Source organism: Musca autumnalis, unplaced genomic scaffold, assembly GCF_047663935.1.
Source record: "Musca autumnalis isolate F117 unplaced genomic scaffold, ASM4766393v1 scaffold_1, whole genome shotgun sequence".
In the NCBI taxonomy this organism is placed as follows: Eukaryota; Metazoa; Arthropoda; class Insecta; order Diptera; family Muscidae; genus Musca; species Musca autumnalis.
The window spans coordinates 237,403,542-237,428,695 of record NW_027411644.1 but is presented as its reverse complement, the minus strand read 5'-3'; the positions used below and the strand labels follow the sequence as shown (position 1 = coordinate 237,428,695).

The window sequence follows — 25,154 nt, the reverse complement described above, 5'->3', positions numbered from 1 at the left end:
TTTTTCCTCCTTTTTAGTTCTGCGAAATACTTGTGCAAAATATCAACGGAAGCATTGACTTTTCTGCCATTTGTATTTCCAAATTAATGGTGATGACAAATTAACGATAATATCGATAGCTATCGATTTTTTGAAATAAAATATCGAAAATATGTAATGTTGGGAATATCGATAGTTTGTCAGCTCTATCACAGTTATATTTTATCACTGACAAATTTTTGCACCAAGTAGGAGGTTTGGTCAAGAAAATGCCAATTATTTTGAAAAATGGTCTGATAATATTTTTTTAATAATATTTGACGCGTGAAATTGACCATTGACGATTGTGGGAAAATTATCTAAATTTAATTGTTGATATAAATTTTAAATTCTGGGGACATACATATTCCGACAAATTACGAACATCACAACATTTATCTCTCACTTATTTGTTCATACTGTATTAGGTTTCTAGAAATGTCTTCAAGCACGACAATTTGACACTATTTCGGGGAGAGGACACGTTTTCTTATGATTTGATAATGCTATGTTTACATTTACGAAATCCACTCGATTTCATCTGTCAATTCCATAGCTCAAACGTCAAATGAAATCTTATCTGAAATGCATTGGATTTCATTTGACGTTTAACCTATGGATTTGACAGATGAAATCGAGTGGATTTCGTAAATGTAAACTTAGCATAAGACTCTTTATTCTTATTTCCCAGTTTTGGGGATACAACCCTGCTCCTACAACCGAGTTTAAATAAAAGTAAATTTTTTTCCATTTATCGGGCCTTTATCTCGGAAACGATTAGGTACTTGGCCTTGCTGTATTTTGCAATATTCTAGCCCTAAACTAGTAGAAACTATTTGTTGAACAGACCACATAGTTGTGGAATATATTTCAGCGAATACTCTTCCAAAGGGAAACATTAAGAAACAAGTAAAAAAGTATCAGTCGGCTTTGCCGAAAGAGATATACCCTCACCCTGTGTGAAGGATCTTCGAACAGATCCTAAACTGTCCTTAAATAAAAAAGTACCAGTCGACATTGCCGACAGAGATATACCCTCAGCCTCTGTGGATTGAAATACTTTTTTTTTTTCAAAAAAACTTACGTATTTAAGGCGGTTTTCAAAACAATATAGATAGGATTAAAGCGCAAAAATTTGGGGGGATATCGATAGATAGGGCTTTTTTAAACTGAGTTTCGACAATATTTAGAGTACCATTTTAGCGAATATTTTCGTAATTGAGCGAATATTGTCGTAATTGAGGCAGCGAATGCAGATTGCTTCAACAAAAATCAAAGTGATCCGAGAGCAGGTCTTAAAGTCAATTTATCCAAAAATGTTTGTGGGAGGAACCCGACGGAGTGAACAAATATAGTCCATATTTGAAACTGATATATATATCTGGTAGATATATTAGGATGTGTAAAGTATGGACCAATTCGGCCACTCCCTTCAAGAGTTACCCTACGAACAATTTGTCCGAACATTTTTGAACTTTTGTGGGGGAGGTACCTGAAGTAGTGGACCGATATGGCTTATCTTCGAACTAAGACTATGTTTGGACAAAATATTACTAAGGCCAAATTTTGGATCGAATCGGCAGAACCGTTCGAGAGTTATCGTTCGCTCCAACCACCTCACACGGTGTCATAGGGGTTTTTTGGAACTTTCAGGCTATTTTCTCAGGAAGTATGGACTTGCCCCTGATGAAACTTATACCGGCGTATGGAGGGCAGTGAATACAGGTTGCTAAAGCAAAAATCAAAGCGATTCGAGAGATGGTCCTAAACTGAACTTTCCAAAAATTTTGTGTGGGAGGTACTCGAAGGAGTGGACCGATTGAGTCCATATTTAAACTTCATCTAAGTCTGGTAGAACTTTCACGATGTACAAAGTGTGGGCCAAATCGGTTACTCCTTTCAAGAGTTATCGTGCGCACAAATTTTCCGAACATTTTCGAACTTTTGTGGGGGAGGTACCGGAACGACTGGACCGATATAACCAATCTTCGAACTTAAACTAAATTTGGGCAAAATATTACGAAAGCCAAATTTTGAACCAAATCGGTTGCTCCATTCGAGAGTTATCGCCAGACAGACAGACAGACGGACGGACATTGCTCAATCGACTCCAAATTGTCTGAAACACATTTCGTCCAAACATACTTGGGGTCTAAAACCATTATTTCGATGAGGCACATTTTGCCCGTATGAAAGTGTATATACCCTTCATAGCCTAAAGGCTGAGGGTATAAAAAACAAAAAAAAAAAGAGGAAATAAGCTAGAGGATAGCGAAGCCGCCCCACAGTCGATGTGTCTGAGGAGCCTTCCTAAACCAAAGGCGAAACATGCATGTCACACAGTGGTGATTGTGTGGGTTCGTATCGTCGGCTTTCCTTTTTCAAAAAGCATCTTGGTCAGTAAGCTCGTCTCTAACGAGAAATTAATTAAAAAATTAATAAAAAATGACCTTCGCCTAATAGGCAAAATTTTCAAATAAAAATAAAAATCAGCTTGAGCCAGGCTGGGTTCGAACCCACGTCCTTGAAAAACTCATGGAAAAAAGTGTTGTCACGGCGCACAGTGGATCCACCCATTGGCCAAAAATAAAAAAATTAATGTCAAAATTTTGGTACAACATCTGGCAACTCCGACAGCTATGACATGGGCCTTTTTAAAAATATATTAGTTTTTGTTTCATTCGAACGCGATCTTCTTAAGAATAGCTTCAAAAGTCGGAACATTTGACTAATATTTTTTGTTGTGGGTACAACCTATGTTTTAAGTGCAAGTAAATGTATTCAAAATATCGCGAAACTAATACGTAGAGCAAAATATTATAGTGGATTTTGAAGGAGGAGGTAATAGCTTAATTTTCATTAAAAAATAGTGTTTTCGCGTGTTGTGGAATTCTAGTTAGCTGCATATTTTCTTAGTGTATTTTGTAATGTCAATTCGATCATATACTTAAATTTGACCTAAGGTTTTAGTCATGATGCCCACCAGTGCCCACCTCGGGAATAATTTTTCAAAGTAGGTCATGGGTTTAAGATTATTCAGTATTAAAATCAGCTGCCATCTAGTGCCAGACTATAAATGGTGGGTCGCTGACTAAAGCTGCCCTAGAATAGGGTTTATATGGATATATTAGCGTAAAACTCTGTTATCTGACCACGTACATTAAGATAAATGGCATCAGTGACAAGATGAAGAAATCTTCTTCCAAATTAGTCTTACGTTGGCGGTACGTGTCTTCCAGGAAGAATGCGATAAGATCTATATTTAAGATTTTACCAATTTTCAGACAAAAATATTGATTTTTTTAATCCGCTAAATTGGTTAGATTTTATGTTGTTTTGGAGATTGTTTTGTTTCCCCAAGCCTATTTTTGCATCATAAGATAGTCGGGACATTTGTTCATGTCATTTTGTATTAACAGCATAAAACAATTCTTACTGTGTACTCCCTCCAGAGGGGGGACAATGTCATGCTCGTGGTTTCTTAAAACACTCTTCGCAGCAGCACAAAGCTGTAACCTGAGCATTGGCTTGATTTTTGCACTCTAAATATTTTTGGCCACTTTCTCCATACAAGTGGATCCACTGTGCGGCGTGTTAGTGTTCAGAACCAAACTCATAACTTTCAAAGGCTACGCTAAGCGTTTGTCATGAAAGCCATACAAAGATTTGAACAAAAAATTCAACTTTGTAAAAAAACAACTTGCATTTGAAAGAGGAAATAAGCTAGAGGATAGCGAAGCCGCCCCACAGTCGATGTGTCCCAAACAAAATATATGTTTGGGTCTGCAAACAAATATGTGTTTGGGTGGAAACAAATATATATTTGGGTGCAAACATATATATCTTTGGGTGCAAACAATTTTATGTTTGGGTGCAAACACTTTATATGTTTGGGTGCAAAAAAATACAACCCCAAAACGCACAAAAAAACAAACACATGCACCAGTAGGCGCTTACTGAGAGCAAGGGAGCGTAAAATTCAATGTAAAACACTTTGAAATGTGTGCTCACTTGCTCTCAGTAAGAACTCACTGGCTATCTCTATAGTATACACACAAATGTTGAGGTTGTTTATTGAAAGGCACAACAACAACAGACACATAGGTATGTACATACAAAATTCCAAAGAAATACATAACACAATTTAATAAAAGAAAAACTGATTGAAATAATTTGTAAATAGTGACACTTTTAAAAAGGAAAAATATATAGAAACGTAGTTGAACGCATCTCCTTAGTTGTGAAATAAAACAAATTGTCCTCATAGTTGAAATCATCAGCGGGGAATCGGCATCTAGAATCAAATGATTATGTAATGTAATAAATAAATATGGATATGCCATATTTCAAATATACATAAGTATGTATGTAATTACCAATATTAAATGCGATTTCTTCCTTGTCCTATAAAATAATTCCATTCAACTTTCCGATTCAATTATAAAATGTACTGGGCATTTAATTTACTAAAAAGCACAATTTTTAAGAAAACACAAAACACTGATTTATTCACTCACTTTACCGTCTCGACTCTACAAAGGCATCTAAAACACTGAGGAAAGAAACAAAATATAATTCATATCATTTCTTCTTTTCTTCTTCTCCTGCTAAGTTGGTTAACAACAACAAAACAAGAAACACACGAGTTTGACGCATACATGCCACCAAAGCCCCCTTCTTCGCTTCTACGTCTTCTATTATACAATACACACAACTCTTCATTATAAAACAGCATTCCACAGCCGCGAGCACTGTTGTTACTCTCGTTGACAAACATCCTCTCTCCACCCATGAAAAAAATGTTCCAACATAAAAAATATGTTTTACCCAAACATATCAAGTTGAGATATGTTACAAAATGTTGCAAACATATATTTGTTTGCAACCGGTCCCAAACATATATTTGTTTGGATCCAAACATATTTCTAACATAAATTTTTCTGCGTGCATATAAGGGCACCTCCCGATTTTCGAATTTGTTAGGATTTAAGCCACAATTTTTAACTGAACTAGCTGTAATTTGACATTTAAGGTTCTTAGGGGTCACAACACTTCTTTACCAAGAATTGTCAATATAGGTGACCCCTACTTGTTAGCCTAAAAAAAAAACATTTTTCATGATTTTTTTCCAAGAAAACTACCAAACCTTTTTTGGTAGAATTTGTTTTTTATCTGAAAGAGCACGTCTTAATCTAGCGTCTGAATTTTTTTGTTAAAAAATATTTTGCGGTTTTGTGACAAATGCCCGTCTACGAAACGCTTTTTTTGTAAAAGCGCTTTGCTGTGCCAACTCTAGTTCGAAAACTGATTAACCGATAATCATATATTTTTGTGGGTTTATTAAGAACATTAGGATCTAGTCTAGTCTAGTAAAACTGACGTTTTGTGGTCATAAAACGGGCAAACAAATTTTTAAAAATAAAATCGATCTGAAATTTACAAGTGAGGGTCACACCTTAAGACTCTCGGGTACTTTCCTCACAAAAGTTCAACATTTTTCACTAAAATGGAGCGCACCGATTGGTCCATAGATCAGGTTCAAATGTGGGCTATATCGGTCCACTACAGAGACGTACGCAATCGTTGTAGCTCAATTACGTTGCTAGGGGAGGTACTTCTCTATTTTAATTATGGATAGCGTATCAATTAATGTACAAAAATGTCTTTCAGTTTATTCAGTACACTTTCTACATCAGTGACCAGGTTTCCATGCTCGCACTTTTCCGTTTCTATTTCTCTCAATTTCTTCACACTCGCACTTTTCTATTTCTTTTTTCTGAGGAAAATACCGCTTCAGCATTCTCTTTAGTAGCAGCATGACACTTCTTATCGTACCATGGGTTTTTTGGTAGAGGGTTTTTCTTATCCAAGCACTGTTCTTGCGGTCGTTTGCTTAGAATAGGCGATCCTTTGTTAGCGCCTACTGCTACATCTCTCTTGTTTGACCATCTACGATTTGGATTTTTTCTTTGGAATATGCATAATAGAACTTTTTTGCTTTTTTTCATACCCCTAATTATTATTTAACTTATAGTGCTGAAGGGTATAAAAACTTACAAATCGTTTTCCATTTCGCAGATTGAGCTGAAATTGAAATCAAAAATGAGTCTTATTTCTGGCGATAAATTGTCTATTAATTTCTTGTTGAGATTTAATATATCAAAATTAAGTTTTATTTTTCTGTTTTCTAATAATCTCCCATTGCCTATTTTAATTTTCCAGCCAAAAGCCTCATCGTAACACTCCTTGTATTGGTGGGAGTTGCACTGTCCAGTCGAACGGCAGTGGAAGCTACCGAACAAAAAGCTCGCATTGTTTGCTATTTCAGTAATTGGGCTGTTTATCGACCTGGCTTGGGCCGCTATGGCATTGAAGATATTCCGGCGGATATGTGCACACATTTGGTGTATTCATTTATTGGTGTTGATGACAAGACATGGGAAGTTTTGGTCATAGATCCTGAAATAGATGTCGATCAAAATGGCTTCCGCAATTTTACACAGCTGCGTAATACACATCCAAATTTGAAGCTACAAATTGCTGTTGGAGGTTGGGCTGAAGGTGGTTCGAAATATTCACGAATGGTAGCGGTTCGTGAAAATCGTTTACGTTTCATACGCAGCGTGGTTAATTTCATGAAGAAATATGATTTCGATGGTTTCGATTTGGATTGGGAATACCCAGGAGCAACAGATCGTGGTGGCAGCTATAGTGATAAGGATAAATTTTTGTATTTTGTACAAGAATTGCGCAGGGCATTCGATAGAGAGGGTCGTGGTTGGGAGATAACAATGGCTGTGCCGGTGGCTAAGTTCCGTTTGCAGGAGGGTTATCATGTGCCGGAGTTGTGCGAGTAAGTTAGAAAATCCTTAAAAAACTGGAAAATTTCTGACAAATTTTGTTTTTTTTCAGAGCCTTGGATGCCATCCACGCCATGACCTATGATTTGCGTGGCAACTGGGCCGGCTTTGCCGATACCCATAGCCCCTTGTATAAACGTAAACACGATCAGTATGCCTATGAAAAGTTAAATGTCAACGATGGTCTTGCCTTGTGGGAGGAAATGGGTTGCCCCGCCAACAAATTGGTAGTTGGCATTCCCTTCTATGGCCGTACATTTACACTGAGTGCCTCGAACAAAAACTACAACATGGGTACCTATATTAATAAGGAAGCTGGCGGTGGTGCCCCTGGTCCCTTCACAAATGCCAGTGGTTTCTTGGCCTATTATGAAATCTGTACCGAAGTTAAGGATAAAGCCAATGGCTGGACCGTTGAATGGGATAAGGATGGCATGGTACCCTATACATATCGCGACACACAATGGGTGGGCTATGAAAATGAAGCCTCGGTACAAATCAAAATGGATTGGATCAAACAAAAGGGCTATGCCGGTGCCATGACTTGGGCCATTGACATGGATGATTTCCATGGTTTGTGTGGACGTCCCAATGGCCTCATGCATATTTTATACGAAAATATGAGAAATTATCGTGTGCCGGAACCTACACGCGAAACAACGCCTAGGGTAAGTTGTCACATATTATGTGTCACAAGATGTGAGCAGGTGCCAAATAAATATAATTTTTTTTGTTCTTATTGTTTGTCTATGTGTGATTTTTATTTATAACATTATTTTGATTTGCTTTGGTTGCTGCTTTGTTTGTTTTCAATTTGCGTTTTTTTTTCTGCTTTTCTATTTTCTTACAGCCCGAATGGGCCAAACCACCAGCAACGCCACCAAATCCTGATGAAGGCAGTCTGACAGTGCCAGAGGCAACAACAACGCGTCGACCAAAACCCGCCACAACAAAAAGACCCACAACAATGACACCACTGCCAACATCAGCACCAACAACAAAACCAACAAAGGTAAGAGACAACCCTGAAGAAATGTGATTTCTAAGCACACGAGTGAAATTCAAATATTGAATAATAGTTCGATCAGTTTGTTTGTCGGGGTAAATTTAGAAATGTAGTTTTTTTTGTATGTAAATTGTTTTAAAAATCTTAGCACGTGCAATTCAGGCCTCGTACAAAAAGTGGACTATAACCGATAGTAAGTCATACAAATTATTTTGCAAACATTTGCGGTACACCTCGATCCTCGGAAAACCTTCAATTGGGTTTTTATTTTTCATTACAGCTCAGTTTTGTTCGTCTTCTTTTCTAAAAGCGGATATTGTTTGTTTTGTCAAGGACCTTTCCGAGGCTACCCACTTGGACTGGTATTTCATTAAAAAAACTGAGAAATGGGTCTTCAATAAACAGAAAAGCTCTTGACATGATATTCGAATTTTTTGCTCAAAAATATTCTTTAAAAAATCCACGTTTATTGCTCCAATTGTCCCTCAAAAAATATTCTTTAAAAAATCCACGTTTATTGCTCCAATTGTCCCCCAAAAATATTCTTTAAAAAATCCACGTTTATTGCTCAAATTGTCCCCCAACAATATTCTTTAAAAAATCCACGTTTATTGCTCCAATTGTCCCTCAAAAATATTCTTTAAAAAATCCACGTTTATTGCTCCAATTGTCCCCCAAAAATATTCTTTAAAAAATCCACGTTTATTGCTCCAATTGTCCCTCAAAAAATATTCTTTAAAAAATCCACGTTTATTGCTCCAATTGTCCCTCAAAAATATTCATTAAAAAATCCACGTTTATTACTCCAATTGTCCCTCAAAAAAAAATTCTTAAAAAAATCCACGTCTATTGCTCCAATTGTCCCTCAAAACTATTCATTAAAAAATCCACGTTTATTACTCCAATTGTCCCTCAAAAAAATATTCTTTAAAAAATCCACGTTTATTGCTCCAATTGTCCCTCAAAAATATTCATTAAAAAATCCACGTTTATTACTCCAATTGTCCCTCAAAAAAATATTCTTTAAAAAATCCACGTTTATTGCTCCAATTGTCCCTCAAAAATATTCATTAAAAAATCCACGTTTATTACTCCAATTGTCCCTCAAAAAAATATTCTTTAAAAAATCCACGTTTATTGCTCCAATTGTCCCTCAAAAATATTCATTAAAAAATCCACGTTTATTACTCCAATTGTCCCTCAAAAAAATATTCTTTAAAAAATCCACGTTTATTGCTCCAATTGTCCCTCAAAAATATTCATTAAAAAATCCACGTTTATTACTCCAATTGTCCCTCAAAAAAATATTCTTTAAAAAATCCACGTTTATTGCTCCAATTGTCCCTCAAAAATATTCATTAAAAAATCCACGTTTATTACTCCAATTGTCCCTCAAAAAATATTCTTTAAAAAAATCTACGTTTATTGCTCCAATTGTCCCTCAAAAATATTCATTAAAAAATCCACGTTTATTACTCCAATTGTCCCTCAAAAATATTCTTTAAAAAATCCACGTTTATTGCTCCAATTGTCCCTCAAAAATATTCTTTAAAAAATCCACGTTTATTGCTCCAATTGTCCCTCAAAAATATTCTTTAAAAAATCCACGTTTATTGCTCCAATTGTCCCTCAAAAATATTCTTTAAAAAATCCACGTTTATTGCTCCAATTGTCCCTCAAAAATATTCTTTAAAAAATCCACGTTTATTGCTCCAATTGTCCCTCAAAAATATTCTTTAAAAAATCCACGTTTATTGCTCCAATTGTCCCTCAAAAATATTCTTTAAAAAATCCACGTTTATTGCTCCAATTGTCCCTCAAAAATATTCTTTAAAAAATCCACGTTTATTGCTCCAATTGTCCCTCAAAAATATTCTTTAAAAAATCCACGATCATTGCTCTAATAGTCCCTCAAAAAATATTCTTTAAAAAATCCACGTTTATTGCTCCAATTGTCCCTCAAAAATATTCTTTAAAAAATCCACGTTTATTGCTCCAATTGTCCCTCAAAAATATTCTTTAAAAAATCCACGTTTATTGCTCCAATTGTCCCTCAAAAATATTCTTTAAAAAATCCACGTTTATTGCTCCAATTGTCCCTCAAAAATATTCTTTAAAAAATCCACGTTTATTGCTCCAATTGTCCCTCAAAAATATTCTTTAAAAAATCCACGTTTATTGCTCCAATTGTCCCTCAAAAATATTCTTTAAAAAATCCACGTTTATTGCTCCAATTGTCCCCCAAAAATATTCTTTAAAAAATCCACGTTTATTGCTCCAATTGTCCCTCAAAAATATTCTTTAAAAAATCCACGTTCATTGCTCTAATAGTCTCTCAAAAATATTCTTTAAAAAATCCACGTTTATTGCTCCAATTGTCCCTCAAAAATATTCTTTAAAAAATCCACGATCATTGCTCTAATAGTCCCTCAAAAAATATTCTTTAAAAAATCCACGTTTATTGCTCCAATTGTCTCTCAAAAAATATTCTTTAAAAAATCCACGTTTATTGCTCCAATTGTCCCTCAAAAATATTCTTTAAAAAATCCACGTTTATTGCTCCAATTGTCCCTCAAAAATATTCTTTAAAAAATCCACGTTTATTGCTCCAATTGTCCCTCAAAAATATTCTTTAAAAAATCCACGTTTATTGCTCCAATTGTCCCTCAAAAATATTCTTTAAAAAATCCACGTTTATTGCTCCAATTGTCCCTCAAAAATATTCTTTAAAAAATCCACGTTTATTGCTCCAATTGTCCCTCAAAAATATTCTTTAAAAAATCCACGTTCATTGCTCTAATAGTCTCTCAAAAAATATTCTTTAAAAAATCCACGTTTATTGCTCCAATTGTCCCTCAAAAATATTCTTTAAAAAATCCACGATCATTGCTCTAATAGTCCCTCAAAAATATTCTTTAAAAAATCCACGATCATTGCTCTAATAGTCCCTCAAAAAATATTCTTTAAAAAATCCACGTTTATTGCTCCAATTGTCTCTCAAAAAATATTCTTTAAAAAATCCACGTTTATTGCTCCAATTGTCTCTCAAAAAATATTCTTTAAAAAATCCACGTTTATTGCTCCAATTGTCCCTCAAAAATATTCTTTAAAAATTCCACTCTCAAAAAATATTCTTTAAAAAATCCACGTTTATTGCTCCAATTGTCTCTCAAAAATATTCTTTAAAAAATCCACGATCATTGCTCTAATAGTCCCTCAAAAAATATTCTTTAAAAAATCCACGTTTATTGCTCCAATTGTCTCTCAAAAATATTCTTTAAAAAATCCACGATCATTGCTCTAATAGTCCCTCAAAAAATATTCTTTAAAAAATCCACGTTTATTGCTCCAATTGTCCCTCAAAAATATTCTTTAAAAAATCCACGTTTATTGCTCCAATTGTCCCTCAAAAATATTCTTTAAAAAATCCACGTTTATTGCTCCAATTGTCCCTCAAAAATATTCTTTAAAAAATCCACGTTTATTGCTCCAATTGTCCCTCAAAAATATTCTTTAAAAAATCCACGTTTATTGCTCCAATTGTCCCTCAAAAATATTCTTTAAAAAATCCACGTTTATTGCTCCAATTGTCCCTCAAAAATATTCTTTAAAAAATCCACGTTTATTGCTCCAATTGTCCCCCAAAAATATTCTTTAAAAAATCCACGTTTATTGCTCCAATTGTCCCTCAAAAATATTCTTTAAAAAATCCACGTTCATTGCTCTAATAGTCTCTCAAAAAATATTCTTTAAAAAATCCACGTTTATTGCTCCAATTGTCCCTCAAAAATATTCTTTAAAAAATCCACGATCATTGCTCTAATAGTCCCTCAAAAAATATTCTTTAAAAAATCCACGTTTATTGCTCCAATTGTCTCTCAAAAAATATTCTTTAAAAAATCCACGTTTATTGCTCCAATTGTCCCTCAAAAATATTCTTTAAAAAATCCACGTTTATTGCTCCAATTGTCCCTCAAAAATATTCTTTAAAAAATCCACGTTTATTGCTCCAATTGTCCCTCAAAAATATTCTTTAAAAAATCCACGTTTATTGCTCCAATTGTCCCTCAAAAATATTCTTTAAAAAATCCACGTTTATTGCTCCAATTGTCCCTCAAAAATATTCTTTAAAAAATCCACGTTTATTGCTCCAATTGTCCCTCAAAAATATTCTTTAAAAAATCCACGTTCATTGCTCTAATAGTCTCTCAAAAAATATTCTTTAAAAAATCCACGTTTATTGCTCCAATTGTCCCTCAAAAATATTCTTTAAAAAATCCACGATCATTGCTCTAATAGTCCCTCAAAAAATATTCTTTAAAAAATCCACGTTTATTGCTCCAATTGTCTCTCAAAAAATATTCTTTAAAAAATCCACGTTTATTGCTCCAATTGTCTCTCAAAAAATATTCTTTAAAAAATCCACGTTTATTGCTCCAATTGTCCCTCAAAAATATTCTTTAAAAAATCCACGTTTATTGCTCCAATTGTCCCTCAAAAATATTCTTAAAAAAATCCACGTTTATTGCTCCAATTGTCCCTCAAAAATATTCTTAAAAAAATCCACGTTTATTGCTCCAATTGTCCCTCAAAAATATTCTTTAAAAAATCCACGTTTATTGCTCCAATTGTCTCTCAAAAAATATTCTTTAAAAAATCCACGTTTATTGCTCCAATTGTCTCTCAAAAAATATTCTTTAAAAAATCCACGTTTATTGCTCCAATTGTCCCTCAAAAATATTCTTTAAAAAATCCACGTTTATTGCTCCAATTGTCCCTCAAAAATATTCTTAAAAAATCCACGTTTATTGCTCCAATTGTCCCTCAAAAATATTCTTAAAAAAATCCACGTTTATTGCTCCAATTGTCCCTCAAAAATATTCTTTAAAAAATCCACGTTTATTGCTCCAATTGTCTCTCAAAAAATATTCTTTAAAAAATCCACGTTTATTGCTCCAATTGTCCCTCAAAGATATTCTTTAAAAAATCCACGTTTATTGCTCCAATTGTCCCTCAAAAATATTCTTTAAAAAATCCACGTTTATTGCTCCAATTGTCCCTCAAAAATATTCTTAAAAAAATCCACGTTTATTGCTCCAATTGTCCCTCAAAAATATTCTTTAAAAAATCCACGTTTATTGCTCCAATTGTCTCTCAAAAAATATTCTTTAAAAAATCCACGTTTATTGCTCCAATTGTCTCTCAAAAAATATTCTTTAAAAAATCCACGTTTATTGCTCCAATTGTCCCTCAAAAATATTCTTTAAAAAATCCACGTTTATTGCTCCAATTGTCCCTCAAAAATATTCTTAAAAAAATCCACGTTTATTGCTCCAATTGTCCCTCAAAAATATTCTTTAAAAAATCCACGTTTATTGCTCCAATTGTCCCTCAAAAATATTCTTTAAAAAATCCACGTTCATTGCTCTAATAGTCTCTCAAAAATTATTCTTTAAAAAATCCACGTTTATGCTCCAATTGTCCCTCAAAAATATTCTTTAAAAAATCCACGATCATTGCTCTAATAGTCCCTCAAAAAATATTCTTTAAAAAATCCACGTTTATTGCTCCAATTGTCTCTCAAAAAATATTCTTTAAAAAATCCACGTTTATTGCTCCAATTGTCCCTCAAAAATATTCTTTAAAAATCCACGTTTATTGCTCCAATTGTCCCTCAAAAATATTCTTTAAAAAATCCACGTTGATTGCTCTAATAGTCTCTCAAAAAATATTCTTTAAAAAATCCACGCTTATTGCTCCAATTGTCCCTCAAAAATATTCTTTAAAAAATCCACGATCATTGCTCTAATAGTCCCTCAAAAAATATTCTTTAAAAAATCCACGTTTATTGCTCCAATTGTCTCTCAAAAAATATTCTTTAAAAAATCCACGTTTTTTGCTCCAATTGTCCCTCAAAAATATTCTTTAAAACATCCACGTTTATTGCTCCAATTGTCCCTCAAAAATATTCTTTAAAAAATCCACGTTCATTGCTCTAATAGTCTCTCAAAAAATATTCTTTAAAAAATCCACGTTTATTGCTCCAATTGTCCCTCAAAAATATTCTTTAAAAAATCCACGTTTATTGCTCCAATTGTCCCTCAAAAATATTCTTTAAAAAATCCACGATCATTGCTCTAATAGTCCCTCAAAAAATATTCTTTAAAAAATCCACGTTTATTGCTCCAATTGTCCCTCAAAAATATTCTTTAAAAAATCCACGATCATTGCTCTAATAGTCCCTCAAAAAATATTCTTTAAAAAATCCACGTTTATTGCTCCAATTGTCTCTCAAAAAATCTTCTTTAAAAAATCCACGTTTATTGCTCCAATATTCTTTAAAAAATCCACGTTTATTGCTCCAATTGTCCCTCAAAAATATTCTTTAAAAAATCCACGTTTATTGCTCTAATAGTCTCTCAAAAAATATTCTTTAAAAAATCCACGTTTATTGCTCCAATTGTCCCTCAAAAATATTCTTTAAAAAATCCACGATCATTGCTCTAATAGTCCCTCAAAAAATATTCTTTAAAAAATCCACGTTTATTGCTCAAATTGTCTCTCAAAAAATATTCTTTAAAAAATCCACGTTTATTGCTCCAATTGTCCCTCAAAAATATTCTTTAAAAAATCCACGTTCATTGCTCTAATAGTCTCTCAAAAAATATTCTTTAAAAAATCCACGTTTATTGCTCCAATTGTCCCTCAAAAATATTCTTTAAAAAATCCACGATCATTGCTCTAATAGTCCCTCAAAAAATATTCTTTAAAAAATCCACGTTTATTGCTCCAATTGTCTCTCAAAAAATATTCTTTAAAAAATCCACGTTTATTGCTCCAATTGTCCCTCAAAAATATTCTTTAAAAAATCCACGTTTATTGCTCCAATTGTCCCTCAAAAATATTCTTTAAAAAATCCACGTTTATTGCTCCAATTGTCCCTCAAAAATATTCTTTAAAAAATCCACGTTTATTGCTCCAATTGTCCCTCAAAAATATTCTTTAAAAAATCCACGTTCATTGCTCTAATAGTCTCTCAAAAAATATTCTTTAAAAAATCCACGTTTATTGCTCCAATTGTCCCTCAAAAATATTCTTTAAAAAATCCACGTTTATTGCTCCAATTGTCTCTCAAAAAATATTCTTTAAAAAATCCACGTTTATTGCTCCAATTGTCCCTCAAAAATATTCTTAAAAAAATCCACGTTTATTGCTCCAATTGTCCCTCAAAAATATTCTTTAAAAAATCCAAGTTTGTTGCTCCAATTGTCCCTCAAAAATATTCTTTAAAAAATCCACGTTTATTGCTCCAATTGTCCCTCAAATATATTCTTTAAAAAATCCACGTTTATTGCTCCAATTGTCCCTCAAAAATATTCTTTAAAAAATCCACGTTTATTGCTCCAATTGTCCCTCAAAAATATTCTTTAAAAAATCCACGTTTATTGCTCCAATTGTCCCTCAAAAATATTCTTTAAAAAATCCACGTTTATTGCTCCAATTGTCCCTCAAAAATATTCTTTAAAAAATCCACGTTTATTGCTCCAATTGTCCCTCAAAAATATTCTTTAAAAAATCCACGTTTATTGCTCCAATTGTCCCTCAAAAATATTCTTTAAAATATCCACGTTTATTGCTCCAATTGTCCCTCAAAAATATTCTTTAAAAAATCCACGTTTATTGCTCCAATTGTCCCTCAAAAATATTCTTTAAAAAATCCACGTTCATTGCTCTAATAGTCTCTCAAAAAATATTCTTTAAAAAATCCACGTTTATTGCTCCAATTGTCCCTCAAAAATATTCTTTAAAAAATCCACGTTTATTGCTCCAATTGTCCCTCAAAAATATTCTTTAAAAAATCCACGTTTATTGCTCCAATTGTCCCTCAAAAATATTCTTTAAAAAATCCACGTTTATTGCTCCAATTGTCCCTCAAAAATATTCTTTAAAAAATCCACGTTTATTGCTCCAATTGTCCCTCAAAAATATTCTTTAAAAAATCCACGTTTATTGCTCCAATTGTCCCTCAAAAATATTCTTTAAAAAATCCACGTTTATTGCTCCAATTGTCCCTCAAAAATATTCTTTAAAAAATCCACGTTTATTGCTCCAACTGTCCCTCAAAAATATTCTTTAAAAAATCCACGTTTATTGCTCCAATTGTCCCTCAAAAATATTCTTTAAAAAATCCACGTTTATTGCTCCAATTGTCCCTCAAAAATATTCTTTAAAAAATCCACGTTTATTGCTCCAATTGTCCCTCAAAAATATTCTTTAAAAAATCCACGTTTATTGCTCCAATTGTCCCTCAAAAATATTCTTTAAAAAATCCACGTTTATTGCTCCAATTGTCCCTCAAAAATATTCTTTAAAAAATCCACGTTTATTGCTCCAATTGTCCTTCAAAAATATTCTTTAAAAAATCCACGTTTAGTGCTCCAATTGTCCCTCAAAAATATTCTTTAAAAAATCCACGTTTATTGCTCCAATTGTCCTTCAAAAATATTCTTTAAAAAATCCACGTTTATTGCTCCAATTGTCCCTCAAAAATATTCTTTAAAAAATCCACGTTTATTGCTCCAATTGTTCTTCAAAAATATTCTTTAAAAAATCCACGTTTATTGCTCCAATTGTCCTTCAAAAATATTCTTTAAAAAATCCACGTTTATTGCTCCAATTGTCCTTCAAAAATATTCTTTAAAAAATCCACGTTTATTGCTCCAATTGTCCTTCAAAAATATTCTTTAAAAAATCCACGTTTATTGCTCCAATTGTCCCTCAAAAATATTCTTTAAAAAATCCACGTTTATTGCTCCAATTGTCCCTCAAAAATATTCTTTAAAAAATCCACGTTTATTGCTCCAATTGTCCCTCAAAAATATTCTTTAAAAAATCCACGTTTATTGCTCCAATTGTCCCTCAAAAATATTCTTTAAAAAATCCACGTTTATTGCTCCAATTGTCCCTCAAAAATATTCTTTAAAAAATCCACGTTTATTGCTCCAATTGTCCCTCAAAAAAATATTCTTTAAAAAATCCACGTTTATTGCTCCAATTGTCCCTCAAAAAAATATTCTTTAAAAAATCCACGTTTATTGCTCCAATTGTCCCTCAAAAATATTCTTTAAAAAATCCACGTTTATTGCTCCAATTGTCCCTCAAAAATATTCTTTAAAAAATCCACGTTTATTGCTCCAATTGTCCCTCAAAAATATTCTTAAAAAATCCACGTTTATTGCTCCAATTGTCCCTCAAAAATATTCTTTAAAAAATCCACGTTTATTGCTCCAATTGTCCCTCAAAAATATTCTTAAAAAATCCACGTTTATTGCTCCAATTGTCCCTCAAAAATATTCTTTAAAAAATCCACGTTTATTGCTCCAATTGTCCCTCAAAAATATTCTTTAAAAAATCCACGTTTATTGCTCCAATTGTCCCTCAAAAATATTCTTTAAAAAATCCACGTTTATTGCTCCAATTGTCCCTCAAAAATATTCTTTAAAAAATCCACGTTTATTGCTCCAATTGTCCCTCAAAAGTATTCTTTAAAAAATCCACGTTTATTGCTCCAATTGTCCCTCAAAAAAATATTCTTTAAAAAATCCACGTTTATTGCTCCAATTGTCCCTCAAAAATATTCTTTAAAAAATCCACGTTTATTGCTCCAATTGTCCCTCAAAAATATTCTTTAAAAAATCCACGTTTATTGCTCCAATTGTCCCTCAAAAATATTCTTTAAAAAATCCACGTTTATTGCTCCAATTGTCCCTCAAAAATATTCTTTAAAAAATACACGTTTATTGCTCCAATTGTCCCTCAAAAATATTATTTAAAAAATCCACGTTTATTGCTCCAATTGTCCCTCAAAAATATTCTTTAAAAAATCCACGTTTATTGCTCCAATTGTCCCTCAAAAATATTCTTTAAAAAATCCACGTTTATTGCTCCAATTGTCCCTCAAAAATATTCTTTAAAAAATCCACGTTTATTGCTCCAATTGTCCCTCAAAAATATTCTTTAAAAAATCCACGTTTATTGCTCCAATTGTCCTTCAAAAATATTCTTTAAAAAATCCACGTTTATTGCTCCAATTGTCCCTCAAAAATATTCTTTAAAAAAATCCACGTCTATTGCTCCAATTGTCCCTCAAAAATATTCTTTAAAAAATCCACTTCTATTGCTCCAATTGTCCCTCAAAAATATTCATTAAAAAATCCACGTTTATTGCTCCAATTGTCCCTCAAAAATATTCATTAAAAAATCCACGTTTATTACTCCAATTGTCCCTCAAAAAAATATTCTTTAAAAAATCCACGTTTATTACTCCAATTGTCCCTCAAAAAAATATTCTTTAAAAAATCCACGTTTATTACTCCAATTGTCCCTCAAAAAAATATTCTTTAAAAAATCCACGTTTATTGCTCCAATTGTCCCTCAAAAATATTCTTTAAAAAATCCACGTTTATTGCTCAAATTGTCCCTCAAAAATATTCTTTAAAAAATCCACGTTTATTGCTCTAATAGTCCCTCAAAAAATATTGTTTAAAAAATCCACGTTTATTGCTCTAATAGTCCCTCAAAAAATATTGTTTAAAAAATCTACGTTTATTGCTCCAATTGTCCCTCAAAAATATTCTTTAAAAAATCCACGTCTATTGCTCCAATTGTCCCTCAAAAATATTCTTTAAAAAATCCACGTTTATTGCTCCAATTGTCCCTCAAAAATATTCTTTAAAAAATCCACGTTTATTGCTCCAATTGTCCCTCAAAAATATTCTTTAAAAAATCCACATTTATTGCTCCAATTGTCCCTCAAAAATATTCTTTAAAAAATCCACGTTTATTGCTCCAATTGTCCTTCAAAAATATTCTTTAAAAAATCCACGTTTATTGCTCCAATTGTCCCTCAAAAATATTCTTTAAAAAAATCCACTTCTATTGCTCCAATTGTCCCTCAAAAATATTTTTTAAAAAATCCACGTCTATTGCTCCAATTGTCCCTCAAAAATATTCATTAAAAAATCCACGTTTATTACTCCAATTGTCCCTCAAAAAAATATTCTTTAAAAAATCCACGTTTATTACTCCAATTGTCCCTCAAAAAAATATTCTTTAAAAAATCCACGTTTATTACTCCAATTGTCCCTCAAAAAAATATTCTTTAAAAAATCCACGTTTATTGCTCCAATTGTCCCTCAAAAATATTCTTTAAAAAATCCACGTTTATTGCTCAAATTGTCCCTCAAAAATATTCTTTAAAAAATCCACGTTTATTGCTCTAATAGTCCCTCAAAAATATTCTTCAAAAAATCCACGTTTATTGCTCTAATAGTCCCTCAAAAAATATTGTTTAAAAAATCTACGTTTATTGCTCCAATTGTCCCTCAAAAATATTGTTTAAAAAATCCACGTTTATTGTTTTAATAATTCCCCAAAAAATATTGTTTAAAAAATCCACGTTTATTGTTTTAATATTTTCCCAAAAAATATTGTTTAAAAAATCCACGTTTATTGTTTTAATATTTCCACAAAAACTATTGTTTAAAAAATCCACGTTTATTGTTTTAATATTTCCCCAAAAAATATTGTTTAAAAAATCCACGTTTATTGTTTTAATATTTCCCCAAAAAATATTGTTTAAAAAATCCACGTTTATTGCTCCAATTGTCCCTCAAAAAATATTGTTTAAAAATCCACGTTTATTGTTTTAATATTTCCCCAAAAAATATTGTTTAAAAAATCCACGTTTATTGCTCCAACTGTCCCTCAAAAATATTGTTTAAAAAATCCACGTTTATTGCTCCAACTGTCCCTCAAAAATATTGTTTAAAAAATCCACGTTTATTGCTCCAACTGTCCCTCAAAAATATTGTTTAAAAAATCCACGTTTATTGCTCCAACTGTCCCTCAAAAATATTGTTTAAAAAATCCACGTTTATTGCTCCAACTGTCCCTCAAAAATATTGTTTAAAAAATCCACGTTTATTGCTCCAACTGTCCGTCAAAAATATTGTTTAAAAAATCCACGTTTATTGCTCCAACTGTCCGTCAAAAATATTGTTTAAAAAATCCACGTTTATTGCTCTAATAGGCCCTCAAAAATATTCTTTAAAAATCCACGTTTATTGCTCCAATTGTCCCTCAAAAATATTCTTCAAAAAATCCACGTTTATTGCTCTAATAGGCCCTCAAAAAAATATTGTTTAAAAAATCCACGTTTATTGCTCTAATAGGCCCTCAAAAAATATTGTTTAAAAAATCCACGTTTATTGCTCTAATAGTCCCTCAAAAAAATATTGTTTAAAAAAATCCACGTTTATTGTCCTAATAGTCCCTCAAAAATATTGTTTAAAAAATCCACGTTTATTGCTCTAATAGTCCCTCAAAAAATATTGTTTAAAAAATCCACGTTTATTGCTCTAATAGTCCCTCAAAAAATATTGTTTAAAAAATCCACGTTTATTGCTCTAATAGTCCCTCAAAAAATATTGTTTAAAAAATCCACGTTTATTGCTCTAATAGTCCCTCAGAAAATATTGTTTAAAAAATCCACGTTTATTGCTCTAATTGTCCCTCAAAAATATTCTTTAAAAAATCCACGTTTATTGCTCCAATTGTCCCTCAAAAATATTCTTTAAAAAATCCACGTTTATTGCTCCAATTGTCCCTCAAAAATATTCTTTAAAAAATCCACGTTTATTGCTCCAATTGTCCCTCAAAAATATTCTTTAAAAAATCCACGTTTATTGCTCCAATTGTCCCTCAAAAATATTCTTTAAAAAATCCACGTTTATTGCTCCAATTGTCCCTCAAAAATATTCTTTAAAAAATCCACGTTTATTGCTCCAATTGTCCCTCAAAAATATTCTTTAAAAAATCCACGTTTATTGCTCCAATTGTCCCTCAAAAATATTCTTTAAAAAATCCACGTTTATTGCTCCAATTGTCCCTCAAAAATATTCTTTAAAAAATCCACGTTTATTGCTCCAATTGTCCCTCAAAAATATTGTTAAGAAATCCACGTTTATTGCTCCAATTGTCCCTCAAAAATATTCTTCAAAAAATCAAAAATATTCTTTAAAAAATCCACGTTTATTGCTCCAATTGTCCCTCAAAAATATTCTTTAAAAAATCCACGTTTATTGCTCCAATTGTCCCTCAAAAATATTCTTTAAAAAATCCACGTTTATTGCTCCAATTGTCCCTCAAAAATATTCTTTAAAAAATCCACGTTTATTGCTCCAATTGTCCCTCAAAAATATTCTTTAAAAAATCCACGTTTATTGCTCCAATTGTCCCTCAAAAATATTCTTTAAAAAATCCACGTTTATTGCTCCAATTGTCCCTCAAAAATATTGTTAAGAAATCCACGTTTATTGCTCCAATTGTCCCTCAAAAATATTCTTCAAAAAATCCACGTTTATTGCTCTAATAGGCCCTCAAAAAAATATTGTTTAAAAAATCCACGTTTATTGCTCTAATAGGCCCTCAAAAAATATTGTTTCAAAAATCCACGTTTATTGCTCCAATTGTCCCTCAAAAATATTCTTTAAAAAATCCACGTTTATTGCTCTAATAGGCCCTCAAAAAAATATTCTTTAAAAAATCCACGTTTATTGCTCCAATTGTCCCTCAAAAATATTCTTTAAAAAATCCACGTTTATTGCTCCAATTGTCCCTCAAAAATATTCTTTAAAAAATCCACGTTTATTGCTCCAATTGTCCCTCAAAAATATTCTTTAAAAAATCCACGTTTATTGCTCCAATTGTCCCTCAAAAATATTCTTTAAAAAATCCACGTTTATTGCTCCAATTGTCCCTCAAAAATATTCTTTAAAAAATCCACGTTTATTGCTCCAATTGTCCCTCAAAAATATTCTTTAAAAAATCCACGTTTATTGCTCCAATTGTCCCTCAAAAATATTCTTTAAAAAATCCACGTTTATTGCTCCAATTGTCCCTCAAAAATATTCTTTAAAAAATCCACGTTTATTGCTCCAATTGTCCCTCAAAAATATTCTTTAAAAAATCCACGTTTATTGCTCCAATTGTCCCTCAAAAATATTCTTTAAAAAATCCACGTTTATTGCTCCAATTGTCCCTCAAAAATATTCTTTAAAAAATCCACGTTTATTGCTCCAATTGTCCCTCAAAAATATTCTTTAAAAAATCCACGTTTATTGCTCCAATTGTCCCTCAAAAATATTCTTTAAAAAATCCACGTTTATTGCTCCAATTGTCCCTCAAAAATATTCTTTAAAAAATCCACGTTTATTGCTCCAATTGTCCCTCAAAAATATTCTTTAAAAAATCCACGTTTATTGCTCCAATTGTCCCTCAAAAATATTCTTTAAAAAATCCACGTTTATTGCTCCAATTGTCCCTCAAAAATATTCTTTAAAAAATCCACGTTTATTGCTCCAATTGTCCCTCAAAAATATTCTTTAAAAAATCCACGTTTATTGCTCCAATTGTCCCTCAAAAATATTCTTTAAAAAATCCACGTTTATTGCTCCAATTGTCCCTCAAAAATATTCTTTAAAAAATCCACGTTTATTGCTCCAATTGTCCCTCAAAAATATTCTTTAAAAAATCCACGTTTATTGCTCCAATTGTCCCTCAAAAATATTCTTTAAAAAATCCACGTTTATTGCTCCAATTGTCCCTCAAAAATATTCTTTAAAAAATCCACGTTTATTGCTCCAATTGTCCCTCAAAAATATTCTTTAAAAAATCCACGTTTATTGCTCCAATTGTCCCTCAAAAATATTCTTTAAAAAATCCACGTTTATTGCTCCAATTGTCCCTCAAAAATATTCTTTAAAAAATCCACGTTTATTGCTCCAATTGTCCCTCAAAAATATTCTTTAAAAAATCCACGTTTATTGCTCCAATTGTCCCTCAAAAATATTCTTTAAAAAATCCACGTTTATTGCTCCAATTGTCCCTCAAAAATATTCTTTAAAAAATCCACGTTTATTGCTCCAATTGTCCCTCAAAAATATTCTTTAAAAAATCCACGTTTATTGCTCCAATTGTCCCTCAAAAATATTCTTTAAAAAATCCACGTTTATTGCTCCAATTGTCCCTCAAAAATATTCTTTAAAAAATCCACGTTTATTGCTCCAATTGTCCCTCAAAAATATTCTTTAAAAAATCCACGTTTATTGCTCCAATTGTCCCTCAAAAATATTCTTTAAAAAATCCACGTTTATTGCTCCAATTGTCCCTCAAAAATATTCTTTAAAAAATCCACGTTTATTGCTCCAATTGTCCCTCAAAAATATTCTTTAAAAAATCCACGTTTATTGCTCCAATTGTCCCTCAAAAATATTCTTTAAAAAATCCACGTTTATTGCTCCAATTGTCCCTCAAAAATATTCTTTAAAAAATCCACGTTTATTGCTCCAATTGTCCCTCAAAAATATTCTTTAAAAAATCCACGTTTATTGCTCCAATTGTCCCTCAAAGATATTCTTTAAAAAATCCACGTTTATTGCTCTAATAGTCCCCCAAAAAACATTGTTTAAAAAATCCACGTTTATTGCTGCAATTGTCCCTCAAAAATATTCTTTAAAAAATCCACGTTTATTGCTCCAATTGTCCCTCAAAGATATTCTTTAAAAAATCCACGTTTATTGCTCTAATAGTCCCCCAAAAAACATTGTTTAAAAAATCCACGTTTATTGCTGCAATTGTCCCTCAAAAATATTCTTTAAAAAATCCACGTTTATTGCTTCAATTGTCCCTCAAAAATGTTCTTTAAAAAATCCACGTTTATTGCTCCAATTGTCCCTCAAAAATATTCTTTAAAAAATCCACGTTTATTGCTCCAAATCCCTCAAAAATATTCTTTAAAAAATCCACGTTTATTGCTCCAATTGTCCCTGAAAAATATTCTTTAAAAAATCCACGTTTATTGCTCCAATTGTCCCTCAAAAATATTATTTAAAAATCCACGTTTATTGCTCCAATTGTCCCTCAAAAATATTCTTTAAAAAATCCACGTTTATTGCTCCAATTGTCCCTCAAAAATATTCTTTAAAAAATCCACGTTTATTGCTCCAATTGTCCCTCAAAAATATTGTTAAAAAATCCACGTTTATTCCTCTACACGCGCTCCTAATGTATCAAAATTTTCTTGTCATTTCAGAAACCCATGAAAGCAACTAAGAAACCACTAACAACAACAACTGGTGCACCTGTTGCATGGAAGCCAGATCCAGTCGATCCTGAACCAGAAATTACTGTACAAGGAAATACCAACCCCGACCTGAGTCATATCGATTGTAGCCACAAAGATTTTGTGCCCCACGAAGACTGCAGAAAGGTAAGAAGAAATCAAAGTTTGAGAGTTTTGATTCCAAAATCCCTATTAATTCGTTTTATTACAGTATTATCGTTGCGTGCACGGTATGCCTGTCGAATTCGAATGCAAAGAAGGCACTGCCTTCCATACCATATCAAATGTTTGCGATTGGATTGAGAATAGTGATCGGTACTACTGTACCCAGCTGAAGAGCAAGAAGTCTGGCAATGATGCTTAATGATGTTGATGGCGTAAATTGTCACACAGATTAGGCACATTTCTCAAAAGTGAATATGTGTGTGTGTGTGTGTTTTGGGTATGCTTTTTTATACTCACACCATACACACAATCGAAACATTCGTCGACTTTGTATTGCATTTGTGTATTCATTAGATTTAATTAAAAACGAAAAACTATTAATTTAAAATAAATTACATTTTAAGAACGTATATTTTTGTATAGCATTTCGAAATTTAAGTAAATAAATCAAATCTCTATAAGATATAAGTGATGGCTTTGTGTTTTGTTTTTGTGCTAATATGCGTATTATTTATGGGTTAAAGTTAAGAATGTATACGCTTTAGAGTGAGTATAGTGCTTACATGGATCCCAAAGCGCTGCCTAAAAATTCAAATTAATCGTAGACCAGGTTTTGCCAATATAAAAGTGACTAGAGTGAGGACATGTTTGAGTAAATTACTCTACGAATATTTTCATTATTGAAAGTTATTACATACATATATTTTATTTTATTTTAGATTCTTAAATTAATCAAAGTAATGATATTCTATTCACTCTGAAACTAAGTATGTATATGTTCATATACATATGTACGTATTTGTATTTTTGTACACCTCTCACTAATATCACATTCTTTCCTAATCCCTTTCGAGAGTAAGAATTTATTTATATTCGCCATATCAAAAATTAAACTACAAAATTTTCAAAATTCAACGAAGCA

The 25,154-nt window shown here is 31.9% G+C and overlaps 1 protein-coding gene across 3 annotated transcripts in view; it reads left to right on the top strand.

Annotated features, from left to right (window-relative positions):
* Positions 1 to 24,700, top strand: part of Cht5 (Chitinase 5) — a 46,983-nt gene extending 22,283 nt beyond the window's left edge. For all 3 annotated transcript variants that reach the window (XM_073960600.1, XM_073960601.1, XM_073960602.1), the window contains exons 2-6: positions 6,241 to 6,871; positions 6,931 to 7,546; positions 7,729 to 7,890; positions 24,038 to 24,214; positions 24,279 to 24,700. In XM_073960600.1, the coding sequence (XP_073816701.1) occupies positions 6,241 to 6,871; positions 6,931 to 7,546; positions 7,729 to 7,890; positions 24,038 to 24,214; positions 24,279 to 24,431 (1,739 nt within the window). In that variant the 3' untranslated portion in view covers positions 24,432 to 24,700. The remainder of the gene's footprint in view (positions 1 to 6,240; positions 6,872 to 6,930; positions 7,547 to 7,728; positions 7,891 to 24,037; positions 24,215 to 24,278) is intronic.
* The last annotated feature ends 454 nt before the right edge of the window (positions 24,701 to 25,154 follow it).